Below are 16765 nucleotides of genomic sequence, written 5' to 3'. Positions count from 1 at the left end.
GAATTACAACATGCTGAAAGGTTATTATGGAAATTTTTGCCCAATGATGCCAAAAACATTCTGCCTACTGAAGCTTTAACTGTCACTATATGTGTGTGTGTAAAAAAAACTCTTTCTAAAAAAATAAAGCTTTTACCCTTCAGTTCTTTACATATTATATTAAACACAGGATTTGAGAACACAGAGGCGGCAGAAAATAAGAAAATCAACAGCACTCTTTTTTTCAGAGTCACCCTGAGAGCACAACAGCAGGCACCTGTAGACAATCACCTCATTAAGCAGTGATTGGATGCAGGCTGCAATAAATGCTACCTCTCTGCTGCACACACATGCAGAGCAAGTAGCTCCAGGGCAGTTGGGCTACTGTTGAGGTGACCAAGCTGCACAGAAATGGCTTATGGAGTTTATTTGGGGTAAGGTTTTTTTTTTGTTTTTGCAGCTACTTTAAGTGTGTTGTTGAGTTTCTGTTAGTTGTCCTATTTCTTCTGACCTTGATGTCTTGTTTTCTGTGCAGGATCTTGCTGATGTGCTTAGTTCAAGCAGAGCATGTATGCTGTTCATGGGCTGCACAAGGTGAGCAGAACACAAATGTGTCACTGTCATTTAATGCTGTGATTTACTAGCTGTGGATTTATACCCTTTTTTTTTTCTTGCAGCTCAGAGACTAAACAGCAACACATATGTTGGCTTCTCGCATCAGGATGGTGGATTTGGTGGCAGCTATCCCCAGAATGAACTCAGACAGGCCTCAGTTTCGCCGCGTTCAGCTCAGAGCGGCAGCTTCAACACAGAGACTGCAGTTAGCGGTGGTTATAGCCGGGGACTTTCCAGTAGTGGCTACACACAACATGTTTCACAGCTGGATAAAAGTGTCTATGCTTCAGTTGGGTCGGTGCAGAGCAGCTCGGTGTCAAAACCTACCAACTGGCGAAAGGTGACTCTGGTGAATGCGCAAAAGATGCCAAAAAAGCAGTTATTTGGTCTTTCTACTTCTATTGCTAGTGGAAGTTCTGTGAGTAAGTACAATGAGAAGAGAATTCAGCAGGGTGAGCCAAGTACTAGCAAATATCTGTCCAGCAGTTCTGCATCTCTTCAGAGTCCTTCTAGGGAAAGCTACTCCTTCAACTCGGCCTCCCATCAGTCGGCAGCACAGAAAGCTCCAACTCCCTCGACGTCTTCTAGCCTGTTTGGTGCAGGTGCTCCTCCTCCGCCACACGGAAGACCTGTACAGACGAGAACATCATCCAGTGCCCTTGCTAGAAGAGTGTCTTCACGTTGTAGCTCTGTAGCTTCTAAACCTTCCACTTTCTCCTCTCTCCAAAATGAGTGGATTGGAAATGACCCCAGCCAGACCGAGGCTGGAAAACCGTACACAAGCAAACTGTTTCCTGTGAATGCAGGAAATGCCCAAGGGAGCTACAAGCCTACTTCCACATCCCACATGACCTCGAGCCGCTATGGCCAATCTGTTCCAGTGTCCGACAAACCCAGTGCTCCAGCCGGCTTCCAGCCGAGCCGTCTACAGACGTCCACAAGCTACACCTCCGTGGAGCAGATCCCCAGCAGTACGGGTACAGGCACCTCTGGTCAGCGCTTCGCCCCAACCAGAACCCACAACATCCCTCAACGCCATGGTGGCCACCCTATCAGACGGCTGAAAGAACCTGACCAGAGGGAAGGGAGTGTCAGTAAGCCCCAGCAGGCCTACGTGGCTCCCCTGCAGCCCTACGTGGCTCCCCAGCGGCCGGCTACCCAGCAGGCCTACGTGGCTCCCAAGCAGCTGGCTGCATCTTACAAGCCACAGGCCCAGAGAGTTCATCAGGAGACCAAATGGAAGAGGATCCGGCTACGTCCGGCACAGTAGCAGGTGAGTAGTTGCTTATTTCTTGCTGTTCTATATGCTTAAACCTGGTTTCTAATTATGATCTTCTTCTATAGGTGCAGCAGGTGTCCTGAGATGAATAATTAGTCTTTTGAAATAAAAGGTATTAGATTTACATCTTGTGTTGTCTTGACTTCACCACCTCCCTTATGAAAAAGTAGTATACTTCAAGTTTATTTTATGAACTTGAATAGGGTTCTTCAAGTATGCTAATATCAATGTACTAGTAGTATACTTGTAAGTGTACTACTTCAATACCTCTTGGGACTAAATTTGGCCACTTGAGTGTACAAAAATGTACTTTTAGTGTAAGAATAGTATAGTTGAGTACACAACTAGTTTACATCGAAGTTGTATTTTGTACTGCAACTATACTATGAACTATAGTACAAGTGAATAGGTATACTGTTAGCTTACTAGTTGTATACTTCTGGACCACTTTTTTTAAAGTTCTCAGTAAACTTCTAGTTTGATTTGAACGATTTGTGTATTACATAAAGAGACTTGCTCCTTTTATATTTGACTTGATGATTTGTGGTGATTTAAAAAAAAAAAAAAAAGATTCAATTTTGCTAATATATAGAAAGTTATTGACGTAAATCCATTACAAAACATCTATTTACAAACTCTCACACACTTTAATAGGCTACTCTATCAAAAAATAAGCATGACTGAGCCAAGTTGACCTTTCTGTAAGCCTATAAGGCAAGTATATCTCTATCAAAGATTAAGTACAAGCCAAGTATACTTATTTTAAGTATATAAAAGATAAACTGAAAGACTACTCTCATATTTTAAGTCTAAAAAGAAGTGTACTAATGGCACACTTGAATAACCTTTTTGGTAAGGGCTAGCTGTGTGATTCTGGTGAATGCCAAAGCATATTGATGTGATGTAGGTTTGGTGCCATCTAGTGTGTAAAAGATGCGTTACAAACAATGGTTCCTCTAACAAAATGCCCTGTTGGCAATCCTTTAAAAATATTAGGTCTCAACAATTTACAGTTTAAGTGTTGCCTCAATTTTCAAATGCAAAGTTTTTTTGCACTTTGGTAAGCAAATGCAGGGAAAACCACTACAGCTTGCTGACTGTGCAGCTTGTTAATTACTGTAATTTGAGGTGATTAAATGCAAATAAGGCTTGCTTTTGAATATTAATTATTGTGCAGTGGTGGGAAAACACCAAGTACAAAGACCTGCATCAAACAAGAATTGGCAGAAACTGTTGCCTGTCTGCAAAATGATGCTCAGAGCCAACTGGTTACATTTAGGGCTAAAACTAAGGTTAATTTTCATTATAGTCTACAGTTGATTATATTCTCAGTAATTTGTTCTAAAAGTTCAGTGCTTCTCAAAGCCCAAGATGTCTTGTGTCCATAACTCAAAGATTCAGTTTACTGTCATAGGAGTGTAAAGAAACCAGAAAATATTCACCTTAAGTTGAAGTTAGAATTTTGTATTTAAATTACTTGACTATCAAAATAGTTGGCAATTAATAATTGACAATCATTGCAGCTCTAAAAAAAAAAAATGTTCCTTTTTGAGAAACTGTGTTTGAATGAAGATCTTAAACCTGCAGTATATTTTTGCCATCATTTGGCAAAAATTCCATAATAACCTTTCAGCATATTGTAATTCAAGTGTTCTGAGATAACTAAACTCCTGTATCTCCTCATGGCTCTGTTTTCAGGCTTTAAAAAAGCCCATGGTGGAAGACTTTGACAAATCACAGGTCATTTCAGAGAGAGTGTTCCTATTGGCTGTTCATTCAACGGAGGCAGCTGTCTATCACTTGAGCCCCGATCAAACTAGGCAGCGCTGCTCAATATGAATCAATATTCTGTTACTTTAATGTCTATTTCTCTCAAATGTTTTCAGAAACATATTGTAGTGTACTGTTTAGCTCTAAAATGAGAAAGTTTGCTCCGGCTGGTGGGCGGTGCTTGGTATTTCCTCAACTGATCTCAACATGGCTGCCGGGTCACAAACGTTCTCATTTTACAGCTAAATAGTACACTACAAGATGTTTCTGAAAACATTTGAGGAGAGAAATAGGCATTACAGTAACAGAATATTGATTCATATTTGATCAGCGCTGCCTAGTTTGACTGTTTGATCTGAGTTTGCGAGTGATTGACAGCTGCTCAGAGACGACAGACTCCAGATCAGCTCTGACTGGTTGTTTTCCTCCAGTCTGTGAAATCTTGCGGATGCCATTAGGAGCACCAGAGGACACAGAGGCACCTGATTTTTTTCAGATTATCTGCGTCATGCACTACTGTCAGGACATAGTGATCGTTTTATAGAACTAACTTTTTAAAACCATTTCAACCCACTGCAGCTTTAAAACACAACAGCGCTGGGGCTTTTTAAGGCCCCATGGAAATATTTAGCCCTCAAGCATGCAGTTTCTTGCTCTGCAACCTTAGTTCCCATGTGTTATTTCAAACAACTCAACAAATTGTGATAGTGATAAAGAAAAATGCATAAAAAAAATTAAAAGAAAATAAATCAAAAGACAACAGATTAAAATGCAACATGATAGAAAACTGATGAATCATAGAGAATATTAGGGCAATAAAAAAATTTAATAAGCCTGATGCAGGAAATGAAATTATTGAGGAAGTCAGTGCGGTTAGCAACAGGAAGAGTGTAAATATTTATAAGGGCGATAAACTGACAAGAGAGGGAGTGAAAAGAAGATCTATGTGTGTTTATCAGAGGCCAGATGTCTACATTTAAAACTGTGAAGAGGAACTGAGTTACTGGTGACTCTTTCAGAGATCCTCCCAATTCGGAGCCAATTATATACTATAACTGAACATCAATAATACATGCTGTTAAATGAGGAACTTACAATTATACAGAGATTTATTATTTTTCATAAAAGATCAGATTAAATGCTCAGTTTTACTGCTCGAGATGCCGAACAACTGAGCCTGGTTTTATAGAAATATTTGTACGGCAAACCTATAACTTGATTTTGATTTTAATAACACAAATATGTCCCTAACCCAAATTAATAATCCAAATTACTTTTCAAATGAGTCTAAGCTATTAGTTTAGATGTAGATTGCCTATTGTGCAAATGACTCACTAATTGAACATTATGCCGTTGCTACCATCAGCACTTTACACGTTTAAATTTGGCCAGTTTTTCAGGTATGATGTAAATTGAACCCTGTTGGGTTTCTTTGATCTTGCAGTAAAACTGGCAGTTTTTTTAATTATAAGTGGACCACAGTGTGAACTAATTACCTTCAAAGCAGCTTGAAAGCAACTATATGTGTTTTTAATCCCCGTTCGTGATGTTATTTCTGTGAAATATGCAGTCGGAGTGGGACGATCTTTCACATCTGTGGTGCTTTTCCCCCCTCCTCTTTTTCATCTTGTCAGCCTTAAGTATACACACCCTCACAAATATGCAAACAACTGACTGCAGATCTGTCTCTCTTGACCATATTACGTAATGCACCGTCTGAATGCTTAAATCCTTAGCTTAGCTCTAACCTTAACTCTAAAACCAAGTCTTTACCCTCAAATGACTTTTTTAAAAGCAAGGAGAGGCCAAAATGTCCTCATCTTCCAAAAATGTCTTCTCCAAGGAATCCCCTCCCAAAGATTTATATTTTTTTCTGGCAACATGCATTGAAAATACTGTTTAGTCGAGTCAAGTTGAAAACAAAGCAATCACAATGTAAATGTCTAAACCTGTTACATGTTCTCACGCTCCAAAGGTAAATTGAGCCTTAGGAAATATGTAGCACAGGAAGGTTTACATTCAGCAGGGCTCAAACCCCCAGGGCCAATTCTGACAATTGTTTGCCTTAAGAATATTTTACAATATCTCAGTCCCCCTTTAAACAGTGCACACATCCCTTAAAGCGACAGTTAAAGCACATTTGGGGAAATACGCTTATTCGGTTTCTTTCCAAGTTAGATGAGAAGACTGATTCCACTCTCATATCTGAGAAAGGAGCCAGGAGAGTCAGTTTTCTCTTCGCAGAAAGACTAGAAACAGGGGAAACAGCTAGTCTGGCTCTGTTCAAAGGTACTATACTTAAAAAATTTTTTTTTTTTTAAAATTGCTTAACTTAATTTTAAATTAATTGACCATACCTTTAAGATTACATTAATATTGTTTTTTTATGTTAATTTATTGTAAGATTTTAAATTTAATTTTACAATAAATGTGAGGTTATATTTTACAGATTTTTTCCTGTGCATGATAATGAAGAGATGCATGTAAAATGACAGAAATCAATAGTCATTCAAAGTGTTTTTTCCTTAAAATGTTTAGTCATTAAGCATGTAGTTAAAGGCACTCAATGTAAGAATCAGAAATTGCTTGTTAACAGTGACACGTAGCCATAAAGTCAACGACAGTCAGCGTCCTGTTGCTCGCGCTTGTGCTTGCACTACGTAGATGCGAGCGAGCATCAGTCAAAATAGTGAGGCAAACCTGTTACATGTTCTCATGCCTCAAAGGTACAAGTGAGTCTTAGGAAATGTGTAGGCACACAGGAAGGTTTACATTCAGCAGGGCTCAAACCCCAGAAGAGTCAGTTTAGCGTCACAGAAAGACTAGAAACAGGGGAAACAGCTAGTCTGGCTCTGCTCAAAGGTACTATACTTAAAAAAAAAAAGAATTAAAAAAAAACAGGAAATGTTCTGTATTTTCTTTTTATTGTTTTTTTTATATAATTTTCCCCCTTTTTTCCATAGAACAATGAGATGTTTGTAGATTTACAGATATTTGCAGTAATTTAACTAATTAATTAATTAAAAAATATATTTAAAGTTTATTCAAGAACGAGGGTGCTGTAATTTATCAATACAATGTCCACATCCTTTTTGTAAAATAATTAGTGAACTGTTTGTTTAATAATAATAATAATAATAATAATAATAATAATAATAATAATAATGAATGAATGAAACATTATAAAAGTTTTCTGAATCTGCTCTTTTGTTTTATAGAATATGATTTTACAGGGCAAACATTTCCAGAAGAATTAAATGTTCAGACGAAGGCCGTGATAAATAATAAAAAAATAATCATTTAACTAGTTATAATAATGGCCCAAAATAATGTCAAATTGCATAGTTTTAAGTCAAAAACCTTCAAATTCTCTTTGGGGGAGGACCCCCCCAAACCCAATATCTCATAGTATCTTTTATTCAGTGTAGAAATGAGAATGTGTCTCTTTATTGTGCTGCATAATATGTAGGAGCATCCTGACTGGGACGCTGCTCCTAAAACCTGAATGAAGAGCTCAACACCTCAGCTCTGCATGCATACCTGCCAGTCTGGCTGGCTGCTGTTGATTCCAGCCTATAGACATCCTGTAATATATTACAGAGTGATGCTGTAGGCTACAAACACAGAAAGCACTATCTACACTATCAACACTAGCAAGTATTAACACTATATACAAACACACCACCTTAACCCTTTAATGTTCCAGTGTGAATATTATTGGAGTATTATAGGCTTACTATAGAAGATGCATAGCCCAAGTATATAGCAATAAAATCACAACTGATTATGACTGACAGTTTAAAGGTCCCATATCATGCTCATTTTCAGGTTCATACTTGTATTCTGTGTTTCTACCAGAACATGTTTACATACTGTAATGTTAAAAAAAAACTTTATTTTCCTTATACGGTCGGCCTGAATATGCCTGTATTTACCCTCTGTCTGAAACGCTCCGTTTTAGCGCATATCGACGGAATTGCAACAGGATTGCGTTGCTAGGCAACAGCTTGGGTCCATGTGTACTTCCTGTCCTCCGGTGTCATTCACACACACTGCAACCAGGAATAACCTGGAACACATTTAGAATGTTTACGTTTAAAATTGTATCAAGGGTCTAAATATTGTATATTCGTGACATCACGAATGGGCAGAAATCATGTCAGCTTGTTTCAAATGCAGAGTTTCTGAAAACGGACTGTGTGTATTTCCCTGTGGATTGACTGTTTCGATACTTTCACAGTATTTATATAGGACTTAAGCCTGCTTTATAATAAAAAAACATGAAAATCTCACTTTTTTATAATATGGGCCCTTTAACATGCTTAAAGAAATAATGAATAAGTTGGAAGAGATTGCTGATACCGGCTGATACACGCACCAACATGTGAATAAGGGGAGTACTGGCACTTGTTTCTTTCTACTTCAAGTATACAGTACTGTGTATAAGGTCTGTGTAAACTTCTGAGCAGATTCACTGACAAAGAATGTTGCAAGAGTTCACACCCACACAGTCTGAATACCTTTCACTGCACGGTGGACGTGATGTAGGTAGTGTATGGCCATTTGCACATGAACACGCCACAAAACAACTTCCTTTAGCCCACAACTAAAGCCTGAACATCTACAGAAGGCCTTTCTTCTGTATGAATATAAATACATCTGACATGTCTCAGTTTGTCTCTGTTTCTTTCGGTATAGTTTCTTTCTAGACTTTATAGAAAAGCACCTTCTTCCTCCTGAAGCCACCCGGTGTCTAGCAAGATACACACACAGCAGGGTTTCCGGTATCACTTTTCAAAATAAAACACTTATTGACTTTAAATAACCAGGCATCAGCTCCACAATAGTAAAATTGTGTGTAAGTTATTGCCACCAAAGCTCAGCAATAAAAAACATTTTTATTTGTTTTATCACATTTTAGTTGTTTGACTGTGTTTTTTTTTTTTATGTGTATAGGTATTGGCCTTCAGTACATTTCATTATCCTTGTGTGTTAAATGTGTTCTTTTTTTTTTTTTATTGTAAAGCACTTTATAACTGTTTTGACATTTTAATTATTTTCTTTTACTTTTTTTTCCAAACTAAATTTTTTTAGTAGCCTATTATTATTATTATTATTATTATTATTATTATTATTAATAATAATAATAATAATAATAATAATAATAATAATTTTATTGATTTAATTTATTTTTATCATTATTAATTTGTATTATTTAATTCTAATCTGCATGTGTTTATCCACATGGCATATTATTTTGTATATACAGTAACTGCTATTTCGTTGCTATGAACTTGCACATTATGAAAATACAATACAATGGGATGATGTTACAGAAGAGTCTTTTATTTGTGATGGTAAACCCATTTGATTTCCGGCTGTGTTTGAACGTCGTTACAGAGCTTGACGTTGTCTTTTTCCTTCACTTCACAGAGCAAGATTCAATCTGTTGAATATTTGTGTCAGAGGGCGGAGAAGGAGGAGGAAGAGGTCTTTACAGCTGCGGACACTGAAGGAAACAACTGGAGGCAACAAGGTGGGTCCATTTATATAGTCAGTAAACATGTCAGCTGTGAAAGTGATGCGCACTAAGGTTTAGTAAGTTCCGCCTGTCTGTTTGAGGCTGAGGCAGAACTTTAGTGACCTGCTTCTCGGTCCTACAGACACAGACCTTTACAGACCTTTACAGACCTTTACAGTAGCAGACGGGTAAATGGACAGGACTCGGTTCAGTGAAGCCAGATGGAGTCAGTTTGATGGGTTGATGGTTTGATATTCAGCACACAGACAGCAGCATGTTCTTTCCAGAGACAGGGACAGAAAAAAAGGGGCACTAAATTCAAGGAGGGGCCACCTTTTATCCTGCTGTCAAGTTCAACTTAAAGGTACAATATGCAACTATTTCCTAAAAAAAGTATGTTTAGACAATTATGCCCCTGGTGGTGTCTGTTTCCGCAGAGAGCCTGCCCACTGAATGTATTTTCTCTTTTATTCTTATTCTGCAAAGTGGCTTTATGCCACTTAACCTCCTTTATGTAACCTCCAGCCAGTGACAGTGCTCAGGGTCTGCAACCAGTGTCTGAAATTAACTGTTTGACTCACCGGCCAAGGGGACTGGTAGAAAAAAAAACACCGGCAAAGCATATATTTTACCTGCCAAAATAATAAATTGCCTTTTTTGTGTCCCACATGCATTTGTTTCAGTACATTGCATTGGAATAATAAGTTATTATGTTGAATACGAACTTAGAGAAAAGGTCAGAGCACAACGTAATCTAAATATATTGACGGTATATTGATTCAAGCCTGAAAACTAGGCTTCGGCTGTATCTATTTTTTTTCCATACCTTCCTGACATTTCACCGGGTATAGGCTACTATATACGGTATATGACGGAATTTGTGTAAAAAAGAAAGGAAAGAAAAGCTGAGCAAAGCAGAGGACAGAAGCAGCGCACCCGAAATTACACCAAAACGCGGTACAGACTCTCAGTGTAACCGAGTAAAGTGTTTTTGTTACATGACTATTTTGGTACAAACGTATACCCGCCTTTGTTGCGGATAGCCTTCTGAGATTTACTCACCAAATGGAAAATCTACCCGCATTTAGCACTTGGTGGGTGTTAATCTCGGACCCTGTGTGCAGCCCGTTTAGGTGGTTAATTGTCGCTGCTTTGTCACGCCCCTCGGCTTCTGATACCGAGGTACAAGTCCCCCCTTTAGCTCTGTTTGATGCAAAGCGGCCGTATTTCACATACATTCCGCATTTTCGACATACATACATAAACTCGGAAAAAAAAGTTTGGAAATTTGTGTTTGGTGGATTATTTCTCTGTTGTTACAATGCAAATTTTACATTGTTGGAAAGCCAACACAAATTTTGAGTTTATTATACCTTTTAAATTTCACCCATTTCTGTTTCACCAGTCATACCAGTTATACTACTACTTGTCCTCCAAACGATGGTTTTCATCAGCCAGTCAGACAAAACAGGAAAGGAGGAGGGATTGCAGCCATTTTTTTTCTACATAATTGGTGTTGGTTACTTCTACCCAACTATTTCAACTGTTAATCCATAACTTTTTCACCATTCTTGTACCATATTCTTGAATAGGATTTACGCTGTTGACCTTTTCTGTTATTTTCTCCCATACTACTTGGAGTGGTGTCGCTGCTGCATCCGCAAGTTTTTCTCTTCTGTGAAGTGTATTATTTCACCCGTAATGCATTGTGTGACAGGCTAAAGTCAGTCTTACATTAGTCACTAATAGGGAAGCTTTATGTTAAGTCTGACTTAAGTCTGACCTAGTTATATTGAAGACAAAGACTAGGTCTATTTTTATGCAACTGGCCCCTGCTCTCACTTGGTATCACTAGATAATGATAGATTCATCCTTAATGGAGACCTGTATCAGTAAAGAGAATAACTCCAAAGCTATGAAGCTTGTTACATGTTTACCCAACATGTAGATGAAGCCACTCATCAGCATGGTAACATTCTAGACTTAGTTATAACAACATGGCAAACAGACTAACTGAGCTGACGATGTGGATGTTAACACTTCAAAATCTATCTCTGCAGGATCCCAGTGTGCATCGCTCAGCTACTGTCCGTTATGGCGACCATTGTGATGGAGAGAATCGGGCGAGTGTTCATCAGCCTGCAGCAGATCAGGGAGGTTCCCCGGATGCTGACCGAGGCCGCCCCCTCCATGCCCGGCACCGTGAGAGACACCGAGGTTCCCTCCTACTTCAGGGAGCGCCAGGTCTGCACCGGCTACCGGCCGCTCAACCAAAACTGGCGCTACTACTTCCTGTCTTTATTCCAGCGCCACAACGAGACCATCAACATCTGGACTCACCTGCTGGCCTTTTTAGTTATTCTGGTTAAATTGCTGCAACTCGCCGAGACCGTGGACTTTGTTAGTGATCCTCATTCGTGGCCTCTATTGATCCTCGTCCTGTCCTCCTTGACCTACTCGGCATTCAGTGCAGTGGCTCACCTACTGGGTGGCAAGTCTGAGCTGTGTCACTTTATCTTCTACTTTCTGGACTATGTCGGGGTGGCGCAGTATCAGTACGGCAGCGCCATAGCTCACTTTTACTACGCTGTGGACGAGAGCTTGCACAGACACGTGCACGGGATCTTCATGCCCTTGGCCGCCTTCCTCAGCTGTCAGTCGTGCCTAGGATGCTGCTACGGCAAGTACTGCAGCCACAGCCTACCGTCGTGGGTGCGTAAGGTGTGTCAGGTGGTGCCTTCGGCGCTCGCCTACATGTGGGACAGCAGTCCCGTGGCTCAAAGACTCCTGTCATGGTCTACAGCCGGCGATGACCCAGCCGTCATCTATCACTTTTGCCAGGTGGCTTTCTTCCTCAGCTGCTCCTTCTTCTTCACCTGCCCTCTTCTAGAACGCTGTTTCCCCGGGCGGTGCGATTTCGTGGGACAGGGTCATCAGTTCTTCCACGTTTTTCTATCCTGCTGCACGCTGTGTCAGATCCACGCCTCCCACCTCGACTACGTGGGCCGCAGGGAGCTGTATACGCGTCTGCACGGGAGCGGCGACGCGGCTCTCTTCGTGGGATTGTATGTTGTCACTTTGGTTGTATGCGCGCTGATTGCTGCCTTCATGCTGAGGAAAGTTAAACGACTACTAGATTTGGAAGCCAAGTCCAAATAATATATTCGTTGTTGAAGGAAGTATATGCAAAAGCATTCATGTGCCTTTACCTTCCAGACTTACTGTTTGATAGAAAGGGAACTAATTATACTGTATGCTGCTGGCTTTAAGCAGCATGAAATAAATAGCTGTTGAAGTTTGTTAACGTTTCACTGGAAGTGATAGATTATAAGAAGGATGCACAATGATATTAGGAGTTAGTATTTTGGTACTAATTTGTAGTAGAATTTGTAGAAGCATTCACAGTATCATCATGTTCATTTATCAGCAAAGGCTGGTTCTTTTTCTATAAATCAAAATCACTGCCTACTGACCATTTATAAGATCACTACAGATTATGATAGATGACATGCTGTCAGATTTGTTAAATTGTCCGGTTGTTGGGATTTATTTTTTTTAATCTTTTATCCTACTATACTGGGATAATATGTGGAATAGCATTGAAAATGTGCAAGTATTTATTTTATATATTTTGAAAGTCACTGACTGATTCATGCTGTGGGCCTATTTCACTCCAAACTAATGGATTTGTGTTTTTAAGTGATAATTATGGAAATGGTTTAACCCTCTGAGACCCACAATAGACCCATTTTTATCTCTTTTAGGGGGGTACAGAGGGGTCTTTAGGGAGAGATAGCAGGTCAACAGCAGATGTCACATAGAAGTGGTGTACATCATCTGAGAAAGACTAAGTTGAGATACAGCTCAGCACTGTCTGTCAAGTGGTTCTAGTCATAAATCAGAAACAAACATGAATGAATGAATTATTCAAAATGGCCATGTCAGTTTTTCCTCGCCAAAATTTAGCCCAACTTCGGAGCGTTATTTAGCCTCCTTCCCGACAAGCTAGCATGACATGGTTGATACCAATGCATTCCTAGATTCCTTAGGTTTTCTAGTTTCATATGATATCAGTACCTTCACTCTAGCTTTAAAACTACTAATACTGTACACTGATCACTTCTTGTGGCAACATTTTTCCTAGGCAAAAATCAACTTCATAATTGAACTTCTACACTATAAACTAGTAATATATATATATTTTTTTAGATCTACAATTTTACAGTGTAATAACAATGTTACATGCGGGGCCTGTCATTGTGCCTTGAGAGACAATTGTTTGCACATTTTATGTAAACTTTAGCAGAAAGTAGATAGATGCTTATTGAGTATGACCTTGTGATTGTTACTGTTCTCAACGTCACAGATGCATTTTGTTGTTGTTCTACTATCCCCAAGTTCCCTACATAGCACTTTTACATATATTGATACACTGCCCTTAGACTGTATTTAAGAAAGCTGCATATTTTTTATGAGGGATCTAATATATAATCAAGTCTTGACAATGGATATGTCTTATTTTAGACATGCAGTATACATGACTGTTTTGTATCATGTATAGTATTAGGATGTCAGTAATCACTGTATTGTGTCTTATTGGAAATCTTGATTGTGCCTTTTTGAGGGAAAAGTGAATGTTGGGGGTTACATGAGTGTACTAATTACAGATAAAGGTACCGGGATAATGTATGGGAGATAACAATGCCTACTACTGATGTAAAGACGGTGGGATTGAGTTAAACAAACATCTCTTGAAGACGGAGCTGGTCTGGAGGCAGAAATAATCTTTTTTATGAAAGCACAATTTCTCTCATAACCTCCTTGAGTTTTATGTCGAGCTGCAACTAACGATTATTTTCACTGAGGATTATTTTCTCAATTAATCATTTAGCTGTTTAGTTGTTAGTGTTTCTCAAAGACCTCAAATGTCTTATTTTGTCCACAACTCAAAGATATTCATTTTTTTTTTTTCTTAAAAAATTACTCAAACAAATGAATTGATTATCGAAATAGCTGACAACTAATCAATTAATCGATTCAGCTGTAGTGTGTTTTTAAGGGTCTTCGGACGTTGGAATCAGAGATTTTTCACTTTTTTTTCCTTAAAAAATGACTGAAACCGATTAATCGATTAATCACTGCAGCTCTAAGTATCATACAGTAGAACAAGTGGCTATGTAATATACCGTATGAATAGTATATACAGGATATATAGTGTACAGGAAGCTATTGTAGAGTTGAATATATATCCAGAAATACAAATAAATACAGATAACTGGAAGTTATAATGATACAAGGGGCAATGAGCACTAGTGGTTGCAGCAGTGGTATTGCAGTAATGGAAAGCAAATTAAATATTTCTATATCAGACGCTTTAACCATTATATAGCTATAACCATAAATTGAACTTAACATACAACATTTTATTTTCTTTCTCCAGATTAGTTTTTAACAGTAATGCAACTAACGATAACTTTCATTGATGATTATTTTCTCGATTAATCGATTAATTGTTTGGTCTATAAAACGCCAGAAAATGGTGAAAAATATCAATCAGTGTATCTCAAAGCCCAAGATTACACCTTAGAATGTCTTGAGCTGGAATCAGTGAATTTTGACTTTTTTTTTTACTTAAAAAATTACTCAAACCATTTAATCGATTATCAAAATAGTTGGAGATTAATTTAATAGTTGACAACTAATCGTTTAATCGTTGAAGCTCTAGTTTCATGTGTGCAACGCTGACTAATGATCAGGTGATCAAATTCTCTTTTCACTATACTTTCGCCGTGAGCAACTCGAATATCAAACATGTCTGAAAGTCACTGAGAGGTTCCAGATGGATGTAAAAAAAGTATTTATCAGGGGCGTGTTGACCTTTGCACACTGTGCAAGAACAGTATGTACATGTTATCTTCATTGTTATCGTTGATATACGGTATATAATGTACATGTAGCCTATACCTCCAAGCCAATACAATAGAGTGTAGATTACCAAACTGTATTTTCAAGTAACATGATGTAATGTTACGCCCTGCCTCCGATTAATGTTTGATTAACTGAAACTCCAATTGGGAATTGAGTTCTACCTTATTGTGCCTGTTGATATATTCATATGAAACTAACTGTCGCAGATTTATCTTTCTCAATGCACTTTTATTTTCTCAACATTATGTAAAACCTGTATGATTTTGTCAGTTTTTCTTGCTCTTGCCAAATGAAATTAATGTCAACCGAACCAATGGCCTCCTGCTTGTGATATCCCCGATCCACCTGCTGTGTAGATATATACATCTTTTATGTTTCCCCCTTTTTACTGCCAGGAAAAAACAACAGCAGCTCCTGTATTATTGTGGTATTATTGCAACCACTGTAATTTCACTAAAAAAACTAAAAAAACTTTAACATCATGACATTTTAAAAACTAAATTCTCACTGTTTTTGAGCACTTACTGTATGTGCTAATGCAGCCAAGTACTGTAATCGTTCTTTATGGAAGAAGGCTTGATGCGAAACAGATGGCGTGCCAAATCTGATGGCTGCTTCTCGATGGATGTCTCTCCATGGTTTAATTGGTCTCCATAGCAACCTGTTAAACAGTGTTCCTCTTAGCAGAGCCTCAGCTGTTATTTACATACTGTAAGGATACACTGTGTGTTGGTAATGTGTAAGACCAGCACAAAGTGAATCTGTGCCTGATTGTACTGAGTCCACATAAAAAGTACACCAAGAAACTGAGTTGGGACTATATATGGAAGGGAAGCACGTCCTCTGTAATGGAAGAAAATATATTTTAAAAAACATTATGAGACAATTAAAAATGTCCTTAACCTTCTACATATTACCAATTAGGTGACCCACCGCCATGAATATGTACCATCCATTAAACAGAAGCAGTAAAAGAAAGGGATGTCATGGTGGCACCTCAGTCCATGTAGGAAAGGTGTGTGATGTGGAGACTACTTGCCTGGTTGGCTATACCCACTTGGAGTTACTTGTTTGTCTGCATTTGTGAAAATAAGTCTGCTGTATGTTCCAATTAATGTCCTGTGGCCCTCTCAATTTTCATAGCCTGACTCCCTGTGTGAATTGACAGTGATGCCGGGCTTTGCCCTTTTGTAGAGCCCAACTTAAAGGACCGGTCCATCTGCATTCTTTACATCTTTTTTTTTAAAATGGAAACGCCTACTCAGCTGATAGCAAAAATCTGTGACGTAGGTTAAGAATAATGTGAACGCTAGCTGGCTGTGCTAAGTTTGGAAATAACTGAAAGGGTTTTTCTGGGTATTTTTTTCAAGTGGTGGTGTAGGTATACTCCCGTGTTCTGCAAGGTAAAATTACTGCTTTTGTGAATGTAGTCTGGTGGCTTTGAAGAGAGTGATATATCGAGGTAAAGCAGCTGAGAACGGGAGCAGCAGAAAAACGTATTTTAGCCAGTTAAAAATAACAAAATCTGTGTGCACGCTATATTTACAGTATTTTCACCGCTTTACCTCGCCATCAGACAGTCCTTCTCCGACGGGGAACTGAAGCTGTTATATCACTCTCTTCAAAGCCACCAGACTACATTCACAATAAACAGTAATTTATCCTCACAGAAC

At 38.6% G+C, this 16765-nt stretch overlaps 2 protein-coding genes across 2 annotated transcripts; both read left to right on the top strand.

Annotated features, from left to right (window-relative positions):
- Positions 1-312: 312 nt before the first annotated feature.
- Positions 313-1997, top strand: LOC119502654 (probable serine/threonine-protein kinase nek3). Its single transcript, XM_037793712.1, has 4 exons — positions 313-413; positions 515-573; positions 657-1867; positions 1939-1997. The coding sequence occupies exons 1-3, from the start codon at positions 391-393 to the stop codon at positions 1862-1864; spliced, it is 1290 nt and encodes a 429-aa protein (XP_037649640.1). The 5' UTR covers positions 313-390; the 3' UTR covers positions 1865-1867; positions 1939-1997.
- Positions 1998-9017: 7020 nt separating this feature from the next.
- Positions 9018-15898, top strand: paqr7a (progestin and adipoQ receptor family member VII, a). Its single transcript, XM_037795917.1, has 2 exons — positions 9018-9179; positions 11225-15898. The coding sequence occupies exon 2, from the start codon at positions 11259-11261 to the stop codon at positions 12321-12323; it is 1065 nt and encodes a 354-aa protein (XP_037651845.1). The 5' UTR covers positions 9018-9179; positions 11225-11258; the 3' UTR covers positions 12324-15898.
- Positions 15899-16765: the final 867 nt, after the last annotated feature.

This window comes from Sebastes umbrosus, chromosome 15, assembly GCF_015220745.1.
Source record: "Sebastes umbrosus isolate fSebUmb1 chromosome 15, fSebUmb1.pri, whole genome shotgun sequence".
In the NCBI taxonomy this organism is placed as follows: Eukaryota; Metazoa; Chordata; class Actinopteri; order Perciformes; family Sebastidae; genus Sebastes; species Sebastes umbrosus.
Note: the sequence above shows the minus strand (reverse complement) of the source record. Positions and strands in the feature narration are given on the sequence as shown.